Source organism: Odocoileus virginianus, chromosome 33, assembly GCF_023699985.2.
Source record: "Odocoileus virginianus isolate 20LAN1187 ecotype Illinois chromosome 33, Ovbor_1.2, whole genome shotgun sequence".
Taxonomy (NCBI): domain Eukaryota; kingdom Metazoa; phylum Chordata; class Mammalia; order Artiodactyla; family Cervidae; genus Odocoileus; species Odocoileus virginianus.
Genome location: NC_069706.1, coordinates 27,191,876 through 27,205,848, shown reverse-complemented (window position 1 = coordinate 27,205,848; position 13,973 = coordinate 27,191,876). Strand labels below are relative to the sequence as shown.

The 13,973-nt window shown below is 44.3% G+C and overlaps 1 protein-coding gene across 3 annotated transcripts in view; it reads right to left on the bottom strand.

Moving 5' to 3' along the window:
* The window catches only part of LOC110125218 (S-adenosyl-L-methionine-dependent tRNA 4-demethylwyosine synthase TYW1), a 144,404-nt gene that overhangs the window by 122,290 nt on the left and 8,141 nt on the right, over positions 1-13,973 (bottom strand). Inside the window, exons 6-8 of one of the 3 annotated variants that reach the window (XM_070461279.1) lie at positions 12,796-13,083; positions 11,593-11,715; positions 3,565-3,666 (exon numbers count right to left, since the gene is read on the bottom strand). In XM_070461279.1, the coding sequence (XP_070317380.1) occupies positions 3,613-3,666; positions 11,593-11,715; positions 12,796-13,083 (465 nt within the window). In that variant the 3' untranslated portion in view covers positions 3,565-3,612. Of the gene's footprint in view, positions 1-1,847; positions 2,028-3,564; positions 3,667-11,592; positions 11,716-12,795; positions 13,084-13,973 lie in introns of those variants that run through there. The other 2 variants (XM_070461277.1, XM_070461278.1) reach the window with 2 other exon arrangements.

Here is a 13,973-nt window from a genome sequence, read left to right as displayed (position 1 = left end):
CCAGACGGCCATCTGCTCACAAGTCAAGTTAGTCCACCACCTCCACCTGTAGCCCCAAAGGCTTCTTTTAGAAGATCCCATGGTGGAAATTTGTCTTCGGTGATAGAAATCTGAAGGATAATATGAACCTGGCTTTCCTTTTGCCTCTGACCACTAGAAAATTCACAGCCCAGCTCTGATCGCTGCCTCGGACCTTGCATCGTGCTTGTCCTATAGTCTCCGTCAGTGACATCATATTACAATGACCCTCATTCACTATTTCCATTGATTTCTTCCTCTCTTCTTGCTTTTTTTAAAGAGGCAAGATAGTAGCTACAGGATAGACTCCTTTTTTTTCTTATTTTTAATATTTATTTATTTGGCTGTTGGGTCTCAGCTGTGGCACGCAAATCTTCATTGCATCACATGGCATCCTTCTTTGTGCTGCACGGACTTCCTCGTTGTGGCCCCGGGGCCCAGTACCTGCAGCACGTGGGATCTTTGTTCCGCAACTAGGGATCCAACCTGCATTCCCTGCATTGCACAGCAGATGCTTAACCACTGGATCATCAGGGAAGTTCTTGATTTCTTCTCCTCTTTTTAAATCTCATTACATGTGTATACATGTGTATACAGTGTCTTTCTGGAAGATGGTTTAAGTGCTCATCAATAATTTTGAGACAACACACAAAGACTTGTGTCACACTTTAAAGGAGACACGCATCAGACCTCACTCAGAGCTACAGAAATCCAGAGTAACTCACCTGGGCAGAAAGCCGACCACCAAGCCCTAAACCACCCTCAGGACCTGTTCATTTCCATGTCCAGCCCCCAGTGAATCAGTGAAGACACTCACAGCAATGCCCCTTGCTACCTAAGAGAAACAGCTCACAGATGACATACTGTCTCAGGTCTATGTCAGACTAATACAGAAAGGAGAAAGATGGTCCATGTTTGAAGCTGGGCAGGAAGGGAATAGGGATTCGCTGTCTCGTTCTGCCTATTCTAGAGAATGCTCAAAGTTCTCTATTCATAAAATGTAGAACAAGATTAAACGTTAAAAAAGAAAGAGAGGGACTTCCCTGGTGGTCCAGTGATTAAGAATCTGCTTGCCAATTCTAGGACAGAGGTTTGATCCCTGCTCCAGGAAGATCCCACATGCCACAGGGCAACTAAGCTGGTGCCCCACAACTACTGAGCCCATGTGCTGCAACTACTGAAGCCCACATGCCCGAGAGCCTGCGCTCTGCAACAAGAGAAACCACCACAATGAGATGTCCACACACTGCAACCAGAGTAGCCCCGCCCCGGTCACCACAACTAGAGAAAGCCCTCACACAGCAATGAAGACCCAGCGAAGCCAAAAATAAATAAAATTCTTTTTTTAAAGAGAGAGCAAGTACACCAATGAAATTCAGAATTAACCTCTCTACCTTCTATTGTTCCAGGGACGTTTCCAAAATAGGAAGTCAGTGAAAAAGCACGTTAGAGTAGTCAAATATACTAAATGAGACACCCAAATCCCACAGTGAGTTTATACACGTCCTAAAAGTTAGCATTCCAGATCATTAAATATAATCAAACAGCAAAGTTAATGAAAAGTTTTACTGCTAATAGAGCTCTCCAAGACACTTTTCCAGATGGAACTAAAAAAATTTATAAACAAACATCAATCATTTGTTCTTATCTATTAGGAAAGTAATCAATTTTAATGCTGGGCATTTGCTTTAAAAAATGTACAGCTATGATTTTGCTAAAATATTTAAAAATAAAAGAATTCTTTGGCTTTTTTTAAAGTATGTTTCAGACCCCAAAGCAAAGATGTGAGCTTGAGAAGGAAGTCTCATGGTGGAGCAAAGTGAACTAACCTTGACCTTGAGAGTATTTAAATGTCTCTGAAGTCATTCCACAGCAAGTTACTGTAATTCCCTACTCCATGCCAGAATTGACAGTAGGTGGCAATAGCTGGCCTCCAAAGCCTGTCACTGTAAAACATCACCAGCTTATCTTCTTACCCTCAAGGCCACACAAATCCAAAGCTGGACCCAGCATGACACTGGCCTCTGACCACCATGCTCAGAGCTCCACAGACAACCCCTTATGGTTTTATGAACTATTTTTTTGGTTGTACTGGGTCTTTATTGCTCCACAAAAGCTTTCTCTAGTTGCAGTGAGTGGGGGCTATTCTTCATTGTGATGTGCGGGGGTTGCCTGGATTTCTCACTGGGGTAGCACTTCTCACTCTCTTGTTGCAGAGTATGGACCTTGGACCACGTGGGCTTCAGCAGTTGTGCACACGGGGTTAGTTGCTCTGCCGTATGCAGAATCTTCCTGGACCAGGGATTGAACTCATGTCCCCTGCAGGCAGATTCCTATCCACTGTACCACCAGGGAAGTCCACCCTTCTGGCTTTAAACGTAAACTTCTAACCACTATATAATGAACACACTCTTTAAAGAATGGCCATGGGACACCATCCACGTCCCATCACTGGAGAAATTATCTATTATAAATCGTGAGCGCAGCTACTCCAGATTCAATCATCTGAACACATAGTTCGTATGGAAAGAGATGGGCAGCTGTGATTAAAGGTCTTGAGCATCCAGGACAAACATTCTTCATTCCTTCCCTCTATGGCAAGTTAATTCTATCTTCCCTATGCAACAGTAATTTCCTTTCTGAAAAGATATACAATGGTACATAACACTCTCCAAGGAAGTGCAGAGCCCCTTTCAAATTCTAATTCTAATCTCCTAGGTGCAGATATTTTTCCCTGTTTGCCCAGACTATAACAACTGACACAGGGCCTGTATATTTTTATTTTTTTATAGCCCTTTCATAGGCTTAGCAGAAATAAATGAAGGTCCCAGAACTGGTCAATCTGGATTCCTCCCTCTCCTGCAACCCCACTGAACAACAAGTGACAAAATTCTAAACTTTTAATTCCCAACCTATGAGACCTCTCCATCCAACATGTCACAGCTTCTGACCACAGCCATGGTTTCCTCTAAGGAACAATTACAACGGCCGAACTCAAGTCTCCTTGTCTCCAACCTTTCACACCTTCCCAACAGTCAAACCCGTCATGCTTGTCTTGAAAGAAAATGCATACCCTGGGACTTCCCTGGTAGTCAGGTGGTTAAGAATCCACCTGCCAATGCGGAGGATGTGGGTTCGATCCCTGGTCCAGGAACTAAGATCCCACATGCCATGGGGCAACTAAGCCTGTGTGCCACAACTAGTGAGCCCACATGCTGCAACTACTGAAGCTCGAGAGCCCTAGAGCCTGTGCTCTGCAACAAGAGGATCCACTGCAATGAGAAGCCCACGCGCCGCAACTAGAGAAGGCCATGCAGAGCAACAAAGACCCAGCACAACCAAAAATAAATAGCTTTTTTTAAAGTTAATTAAAAAAAAAAAAAAACGCATGCCCTCTCCAAGCTGCTATTTCCTGATATGCAAAATGAAAAGCCGATTATAAGTTCACCTCCTAGGCACTTGGGAAAATGACTATAAATAAGTGAAAAGTTCTTTCTAAACAGGCAGCAATATATGAATCTGACATAATTAAGGGGAGCCAAAAAGTAGTACAAATTCTCTTTATTTAAAAAAAAAGATATTATACAATATTACCTAATTCATCTTCACATCTTCATCCCAGAAACCACAGTACCACCCCAATACTGCCTAGGATAAAAACAGGACAAACAGGAATTTGTTTTAAGATTTTAAGATAAAAGTTCCATCTAGTTGGTTAAATGCCAAACAGATGTATTGCAGCAAGGAGGCCATCTTTCTGATTGATTAAATTGTTTAAGTCTGTCTTTTGGGGTTTTTTTCATATTCATTTACTTATTCATTTGGCTGCATAGGGACTTAGTTGCTCCACAAACTCGTGGGGTCTTGGTTCACCAACCAGGGATCAAATCAACATGTGCTTCGATGGAAGACAGTCTTAACCAATGGACCATCGGGGAAGTCCCTGTTTGGTTATTTTATTGATCTTTGTTTATGATCCAGTGACTCCCTTCAATACCAATTCATGCAGAAAACACTGGATACAGAATCCCCAGTTAAGGTCATTCTCACCTGCAATCAGCCTGAAGCCAGGCCGGCACAGCCAACACTGATATTCAGGAAATGCTGGCTGAATAAATGAATAAATGCCTCAAAGCTACCAGATAGCTATTTCCAGCTTTACAAGAGCAGATCTGGATTCTAAACCAGGCAACTTTCAATAGTAAAAACCCTTCCTTGAGTGTAACTACAACTCCACCTTCTGCAATTCCACCCCACTTCTAAGTGTTCCTAACCCTCTAATAAAGGAATCACCCACACACCACTCACCTGTCATAGGTGAGTTTTTAAATGACCAATTTCCAACAAGACTCAAAGCTTTCTGTGTACACTAGGTTTTAAGGATGCTTTTGGAACATTTCAAAAAGCACGTTGACCAGGTGTGTCAAGAGCTTTAAAATGGCTTTCCTCTGGCCTCATAATTCTATTTTGGATAACCTGACTAAGGAAAATAACCCCAGAACTCACCATTAAGTCCTCCTGGCTGTATTCAGCCCATACAGCTGAATCAGGCTGTTTTAAAGACGGGGTCTTGGGGTTGCACAGATGTCACCTTACATTTGAGGGTGAATTTAACACATAAAGCCTTCAAACTAATTATGAAAGGAGAACCGGCTTCTCGCGATTACACTGCAGCACTAAGAGACCTTCTAATCAAAACTGGGCACAATGAGCTCTTTTTGTAAATTGAAATCTTTCTCTGGTGAGTAATTACCAAGCATCCGCCATTGATTTCCAAACTAATGATACTGATATCACTGTTTGTCTGCTTAACCAGAATACACCATGGGGAGCATTTGAGCAACATTTATTTACTGCAGGAAAAAAACAAGTAGCAATCTGCTTTAGATTTACAAGCACAACACGAGAGAAACAGAAAAGAAACAACCTGGGCATTGTCCGGCTCTTCCTGACTCCTTGTTCTTCAGTCAAACTCAGCAGCCTCCCTCCTGGAAACTACTACTTCTCTGTTTTGTTGTTCAGCCACTAAGTCATATCTCTTCCCGACCCCACGGCCTGCAGCACGCCACGCTCCTCTGTCCTTCACCATCTCCTGGAGCTTGCTCAAATCCAAGTCCATTGAGTCAGTGATGCCATCCAACCATCTCATCCCCTACCACCCCCTTATCCTTTTGCCTTCAATCTTTCCCAGAATCAGGGTCTTTTCCAAGAAGCTGGCTCTTCACATCAGGGGGCCAAAGTATTGGAGCTTCAGCTTCAGCAACAATCCTTTCAATGAATATTCAGGGTTGATTTCCTTCAGGATTGACTAGTTTGAGCTCCTTGCAGTCCCAAGGGACTCTGAAGAGTCTTCTCCAGTACCACAATTTGAAAGCATCCATTCTTTGGTGCTCAGCGTTCTATATGGTCCAACTCATATATCATACATGACTACTGGGAAAACCATAGCTTTGACTATACAGATCTTTGTCAACAAAGTGATGTCTCTGCTTTTTAATACACTGCCTAGGTTTGTCATTGCTTCTCCTCCGGAGAGACGGCAAAGGGGAGTGAAACAAAGAGACAGAGACTGGGCTTGGCCCCACCACTAACTAGGCAGCCATCTAACTATAGACAAATTGATTTACTTCCCTAAGCTTGTGTCTTACCCTGTAAAATGGTAAAATGGAGGTAACAAGAGTATAGATATCAGGGTCAGAGTGAGGACTGAATGAGATCATCCAATGTGTACTATGATTTCTCCTAACCCGCTGAACCTACCCTGGAGCTCTCTCCCCACACCTCCAACCCACCCATCCTATTCAATCAAACCACACTGCTTTTCACTGCCTTGAGCACAGAGCCCACACCCCTATGGCGGAGCATGAAAGCGCCTCCAGGACCCTACCCCTGCCCTCCCTGTCTATTTCAGCTCCTTATACATCCCACCCAATTCCACTCTCAACGTACCAAACGCTTACAGGACTCCCCAAACTTGCCAGGTTCCCCCAACACCCACTCCCTCCACATGTGCAGTGCTTCAAATTCTGGCTCTCTTGTTCTTGGTTCCCACTCCCACCACTCAAATTCTCTTTGGCTTTACATCCTGCTGCAGAGGGAGGGAGACAGAAAACCGTCGTGGTATTCTAATCAGTATCCCATTAGAAAACATCTTCTTAGACAATGACAGCTATTAGTTATCAAGGACATACTATGTGGCAGACAGTAAAATAAAGGCTTTCGATGGATTAACTTACTGCATCTTTATAACAACTTTATACAGCAGTTAATGTTATTACCTCCCACTGAAACATAGAGAGTGAAATAACGTGCCCAGACAGACAAGCTGAGATTGTGTGACTCCATGAAAACTAGTGAAAATTATTCAAAAAGAGGTCTTCCGGTAGGAGTGTTGTGGTCCAATTCTACAGCTGATGCTCCTAAGGACTAGAGCATCCTGTTTCCTCTATAGTAACAACTAAGGCAATTTAGTGTGAAGCAGAATGATGATCAGGCAGAAAGCAGCCTGGGAATATGTATGGATGAACCCCCAAAGAAAATCCCCCAAAAATATAAAAAAGAAGAGCCAAGCGATAAGAAATCCATCACTGAATTTAATACACTGTGCCCTATATAAAGTGAACACACGGGACACAAGTGGGAGCTCTGCTGCGACCACATAATAATGAACAAAAACTGGTGGCTTATTTTCATGCTGCACTTAAGTTGGAAATAAATATATATGTATGTATTTTTCCCCCCAAATCTGATGACTTTATGAGATTTCTATGAGAAACCTGAAATATCTTAAGCCAGCTGCTTGAAGTTCATAAAGTCCAGAACCATTTCATTTCAAAAAATAATTTACATGTATGTCCAAATTTTTCCTTGGTGCTTTTTCTCCAGTGCCCTCTAATGGACATAAGATGAAAAGGCAAAGAAAAAATACACCCACAAACTATTCCAAAACCTTACAGTACGTGTGAAATCTGCTAAAAGTAGATTTTGTGTGTTCTCCACACACACACACACACACACACACACACACCACACACGCACACACCACACACACACATATACAGTGTTTCCTATAAGAAATGGTGAAGGTGTTAACGTGACCATGGAAAGCATTTCACAATGTATACATATATTAAATCATCACATTATACACCTAAAAAGAATCACATTATCCAACCTAAGAATATAAAATTTTGTCAATCATATCTCAATGAAGTTGGAAAAAATTATCCCACAAATCTTCATCCACTACAAAGCAAGCTGTAAATGTGCTCAGTTGCTCAGTCATATATAACTCTTTGCAGCCCCATGGACTGTAGCCCACCAGGTTCCTCTGTCCATGGGATTTCCTAGGCAAGAATACTGGAGTGGGGGGTTGCCACTTCCTACTCCAGGGATCTTCCTGACCCAGGAATCGAACCTGCATCTCTTGCATCTCTCGCACTGGCAGGTGCATTCTTTACCACTAGCGCCACCTGGGAAGCCCTAAAGCTATAAATATCTGCTCTTAACTTGGCAGATCCAGAAATCTACCTAAATCAGGCACTCACACACTGAAATTTATCCTATTTTAAGACAATTTCACTGTGAAAATTACTCAGATTTTTATTAAGTCATAAAATTATACATTTGCTTTGACCCAGTAACTCAACTCAGGGAAAATGTAAACAAAGAAAACATCAATACTTCATTCTAAGTAAAAAAGGTCTCAGACCAGTGCTATTTACAACAGCAGAAAAGCTAAAACAGACTAAATGACCAACTCCAGCAGAACGCCTAAGCAAATGTAAAATGTCTAAGCATATTTACTTCTCATTTCAATCTGTCAGGCTTTCGGAGATTATAATGCATTTGCACACACAGGTTCTCACCTCACTCAGTGCTGTGAGGAGGGCAGAGGTGAAGGTCCACGTTTCTCAGACAAGGGGATTAAGACCAGAGAAGATTAAGCATTGCCCTTAAGGCACCAAGTTACAAACCAGCTGGCCCAGAACCTGGACCTACATCTCACACACTTGTCATTCTTAATAACTTCTCTGCAGGGCTTCTAAAGGCTTTCCGGGTGGCTCAGTGGTGAAGAATCCACCTGTGATGCAGGTTCCATACCTGGGTCAGGAAGATTCCCCTGGAGGAGAGCAAGGCAACCCACTCCAGTATTCTTGCTTGGAGAATCCCATGAACAGAGGAGTCTGGAGGGCTACAATCCATAGGGTCACACAGAGTTGGACACGACTGAAGCAACTTAGCATGCACACATGCAGGGTTTCTAAAATACAAAAGCTACTAAAACTGACAGCAGCAATACCAACACACAGAAGTATCAGGAAGAAAGGAACAAAATGCTACAACAGGAACAATCGCAATTTTAAATTTGGAAAATAATTTCATTGTAGTTTAGAGTCTTACACACAGTATTTTGGGGTTATGAACTTTACCAAAGAAGCCAAATAAGACAATATAAGCATGGGCAGAGGATACTGTTTAATAAAGAATTTTGCCTTGGGACCTCCTTGGCTGCCCAGCGGTTAAGACTTCACCTTCCAATGCAGGGGATGCAGTCTGATCCCTGGCTGGGGAGCAAAGATCTCACATCCCTTGCAGCCAAAAACCCAAAACATAAAACAGAAGCAATACAGTAACAAATTCAATAAAGATTTTTAAAATGGTCCACATCAGAAAGAAAAAAAGGGTCTTCCCCAGTAGTCGAGTGGTTAAGAATCTGCCTGCCAATGCAGGGGACACGTGCTCAATCCCTGCTCGTAGGAGATCCCATGGTATAACTAAGCCCGTTAACCACAATTACTGAGCCAGCATCAACAGCTCTTGAGCCACGACTACCGAACCCACGCAGCCTAGAGCCTGTGCTCTGCAAAAAGAGAAGCCCCCACAATGAGAAGCACACACACCACAACCAAGAGTAGCCCTCATCAGAATGCTTCCCAGAATACTGTGTGTCTCCTCCTTCAGCTGACTATTCTGCCCATGACTATTCTGCAGCCATGAACTGCAATGGTGAGGATGAGCGCTTTCAGTGAGTCCTGTGAGTCTTTCTAACAAATGATCAAATCTAATTTAGGGCAGGTCCTAAAAACCACCCCCCACCACCAAAGCTGCAGTGGTGTCAGAAGTGAAACCAGTCTCGGGAACTACGCCCTCAGACTTTGTAAGCTATCTAACACCAGGGAGACAGAAAGAGACGCTTCACGGGAGAAAAAAAAAACACAATGGATTTAACTCAAAATTAAAGAAATGCAAACTACTACTTTTTTAAGGTTATGGTTTTTCACCTTTCAGGTGCCAAGATTTAAAAGACTGAGAATATCTGGGGGTTGGCAAGGGTTCAGAGAAACAAGCATTCTTGTGTCTCTCTTACACTGTGAGAAGAAATTAAAACATTTTCAACTTCTCACAGAGCCATTTTGAAATATCACCAAAATGATAAAATTCTCTTCGATCCAGAAATTTTTACAAAGTTAGTTTTACAGATTGAGTAAATTTACTCAAGATAAATTTATATCAGCCACGAAAAATATAAGAGCAAGAGGGTTCATTAGAGGGAGTTCCCTGGTGGCCTAGTGGTTAGAATTCAGCGCAGACACTGCTGTGGACCAGGTTCAATCCCTGGTTGGGGAACTCCCATGAGCTGCATGGCGTGGCCAAAAAGAAGGGCTTCCCCGGGGGTGCAGATGGTAAAGAATCGGGGTGGCGGGGAGGGGGAAGCACCATTCAGGGCTTAAAAACATGTTTAAAAAAAAAGTGTTCATCATAGAAATTAGAAAACACCTAAATGTTAATCAACAAGAGTCAACTAACAATGGGACGTAACTGTGGACTGCTACAGAGGCATTAAAATTAATTAGGCAGATTTCACTCACAAGGCTTTGGAAAGAAAGCTGTCACATAAAACAAAAAAGCAGTCTGCAGACTTGGAGTACAAAATGATTCCATCTGCATAGCCTGAAACATGAAGTTATACCAAAATGCAGGTGTGTTTGTAAAGGCAGTAAAATAAATACCTAAAATAGTGCCAAAGTGTAAATTGCGGTTACCTGTGGGTTTAAAAAGAAAAAGGACAGACGGTTGTATTCTGTGAATTTTTTGAACATATGTAAACAGAGTATTAAATTAAAGGAAGCACCAAAGAGAGGGTCAGATCAAGTTATAAATGTTTAAAGGAAATATCTGAGAACCAGTTTAACAACTTTTTTGGGGGGCCACACTGTGTAGCATGCAGGATCTAAGTTCCTCGACCAGGGACTGAACCTGCGCCCCTTTGCAATAGAAGAGTGGGGTCTTAACCACTGGACCACCAGGGAAGTCCTCAATTTAACAACCTTAAGAGTGCTTCCCTCACGTCAAGGATATGAACAGGTAGAGAGTATGGAGATAAGGAGAGCAGATTCTTGAGGAATTCTTCAGAGAACATCAGTAAGGTATTTTGAGCTCCATCTGCCTCAAATGAAGAGATGTTTGGGGGTGTCGGAGGATGCTTCTCACCTCAAGCCCCAGGAAAGAGGCTCCAGGAGGGTTCCTCAGAGAAGCTACAATGTGTCCCCTGCACTCAGACTGGCGAATCACCCCTGCCCAGGATATCCAGAAAGCCCGACAGGTGGCTTAGCAAGTGAGCACTGCTGCTGGAGAGCAACTGATCTGTGCCCCCAGCAGAAGGAACTCAGGAGCACCCCCTTGGGAGGGGGAGAGGGGATGGGCCAGATCTCAGATCCTGACCCACTGGGCAACCAGAGAGGAGAACAGACGAAAGACCTCAAGAGAGGAAACCAGAGGCTCAGAGAAGGAGCGCACATCAGAGGCACATCTCCCAGTGTACTCAGCGCTCAGCGCAAGGGCCAGGCTGGGAGACAGCCCAGGACAATGTCTCCAAAGGCACGCTGAACACGTCCCCGGGAAGAGAGGCAAGCCTAACCTCCGAAGAGGAGAGAGCACAAAGTCTGGGACTGACGTATATACACTGCTATGTATAAAACAGGGGGGCTTCCCAGGTCGTGCCAGTGGTAAAGAACCCGCCTGCCCATGCAGGAGACTAAGAGATGTGGGTTCAATCCCTAGGTTGGGATGATTCCCCGAAGGAGGGCATAGCAACCCACTCCAGTTTTCCTGCCTGGAGAATCCCATGGACAGAGGAGCCTGGCGGGCTACAGTCCATGGGGCCGCACAGAGTCAGACACGACTGAAGTGACTCAGCACAACGGCACATGTATAAAATAGATGACTAATGAGAGCCTGCTGGACAACACACAGAACTCTACTTGGTGCTCTGCGGTGACCTAAGTGGGGAGGAAATCCAAAAGAGAGGAGATATATGTACACGTGTGGCCAATTCACCTTGCTATACGGTAGAAACTGACACAGCAGAGTGAAGCAGCAATACTTCAATTTTTTTAAAAAAAGGTTTTCACAAAGCTCATGTTACAACAGCAAAAAAAAAAGTATAAAACTGGCAAAATAGGAGGAAAAGAAACAAAACTGTCCAATTATGAGCTCAGATGGACCAAGAGATGATGCTAGCTGTCAACCAACTGTAGGATCCCAGCTCACCATTTCCCAAAATTACGGTACCTTTTCTTTCGTCACATGACCCATAATCCTGCCGAGGTCTTCAACATCAACGACTGAATTTCGGCTCTGACGGTCCTCAGCATCAGACTCTTCCTCACTGCTGCTCTCAAAGGGCTCTTCCTCCTGGAACATCAATTGTAAAAAGTAGCAAAGTGTCTAATCATCCTTCCCAAATTGTGAATTCATTGGATGGACTTGAGATATTTTAGGCTAGAGGCCAGCCAGTTCCAAGTCAAATCTAAAGAAGCCCATCACTTACACATCATCAAGGGTTACTTTAAGAATATGGCAGAACTGATGCTGCAACAGGAACAGTATGGCCCACAAAGCCGGAAATATTTACCAGCTGGCCCGTTACCAAAAATGTTTCCTGACCCTTGATTTAAACAAAGAAGCAACCAGACTTCAGTGAGGAATTAAATGAGGAAAAGGGAGGAATCGAGAATGGCTCTTTGGTTTCTTTTCCTAAGTAACGGAGATGGTGGTGGTGTTTCCTAAGATGAAAAAAACTTGCAGAGAGACAGACCGGAAGAGTAGAGAGGAAGAGTTCCATTTTGAATTTGTCAAAGAGGAGCTACCTTAGACATCCAAGGAGGGATTTTAAAGAGGCAACTGCATACATGGAACGACAGGAACAAGGGTGGAGAGAAAGACAGGAAGTGAGAATGCAAAGTTGTTCCCGAAAGACACAAGCGACCAGATGGCCCAAAGGCAACAGGAGTGATACAGCCTGACAACACACGCCTCAAAGGAACTGGGGTGTCCGAAGGAAGAAGAAAGAGACATGTTTAGAACGTGAGGGATCAAAGAAAGGAATCTGGGATGACTCACAGCCTTTAAGTTTGAATGATCGGAGTCATTAAATAAGAAGACAACGGGAGGAGTATGTGGTTAAAGGGTAAAAAGATAATGAGCTCAGCTCTGGGCACATTTAACTTCTCCAGGATTGTTTCCTCACCTGCACACTTGGGTAGAAACCTACTGGACTCTAGCAAGGCAACAATTAGAGAACACGTTACGGACAGCACCCAGCCCAACATGGCTTAACCCAAGACCCCGCTCCCTCTAGAACACACCCCATGTGAGTTTCAGCTCTTCCTTCCAACCGAAAGCCAAGAAAAGCATTTCTCAGGACAGAGGAAGAGTTCAGCATCTCCAAATTCAAGAGGGAAACAGGGAGACATGGACCCGTGGGCTCCATACCTCGGCGTCTCTGTGATGCAACTCCTCCTGCGCGTGGGACCCTGGCTCCGCCGCCTCTGAGCCGCGCCGGCTGGACTCGCACTTGCCCTTCTTGCAGCTGCCCCTGCAGCGCTTTCCCTCTCCTTTGCGGAGCGCCTGCAGCCGGGAGATGAACTTGGCCTTCCAAGCGGTGAAGTCGGCCTCAATGCTGCCGTGTTTGCTTTTCACCACGTTGCCGTCGCCCTCCCCTCGGGTCATCACGCGACGAGCACCGAGCATCCAGAGCCACTTGTCCACGTTCTTCCCCACCTGCGGGAGAAAGGGACAGGTGAGCGAGAACAGCCCTCCGGACGAGAAGATGCCAGTCTGCGCTGGGGGCCTGTCCCCGGTGGCTGCTGGGAAGAAGGAATCGCTCCGTCGAAAGGGCTTCAGGGTACAGATGTAGAAAACATAGGGACACAGTGGGGGAAGGAGAGCGGGGTGAACTGAGACAGCAGCACTGGCACACACACACTACCATGTGTCAAACAGACAGTCAGCGGGAAGCTGCTGCGCAGCAGAGGGAACTGAGCTCGGAGCTCTGTGATGACCGGGAGTGGCAGGGTGAAGGGTGGGAGTGCGGCGCAAGAGGGGGGATACATACACACACAGCCGATTCACACCGTGGTATGGCAGGAACTAAAACAACACTGTAAAGCAATTATATTCCAATCTAAAAAAATGTTGAACAGGAGGAAATAGAAGGGGCCAGGTGCCCTCCAGCCCCATCCATCCAGGGGTGCAGTTGATATATTCAGATAAGATTCTGCAGAAGTTTGTTTTTTTTTTAAATAAAGGGGTGGACAAACTCTTTTCTTAAACTAGGAGCTAGTACCTAAAGAAGAACTTGAAAACGAATCCTCTAAGTAATGGTCAGAATGGAACCACTCGGTAGCAAAATCAGTTTCTTCCAAAATGTAATAACGCCTCTGGGGCCAAAGACCATGAAACAGCAAGGTACAAACTGAACCCATCTGGCAAGACTCATGACTTCGTAGCCAGAAATGTGTTTTATTATAGTAGGAAGCACTTCAGCTGAGGCACAGGAGTTATCAAGAAGCAGTGAAGACTTCAAAACCTCAACAGGCTTCCTGAGTGGCAAGGCAGTAAACAAAATACTTAGGTATCTGAATTTTTCCTTTGGCCTAATTCCTTCGAAA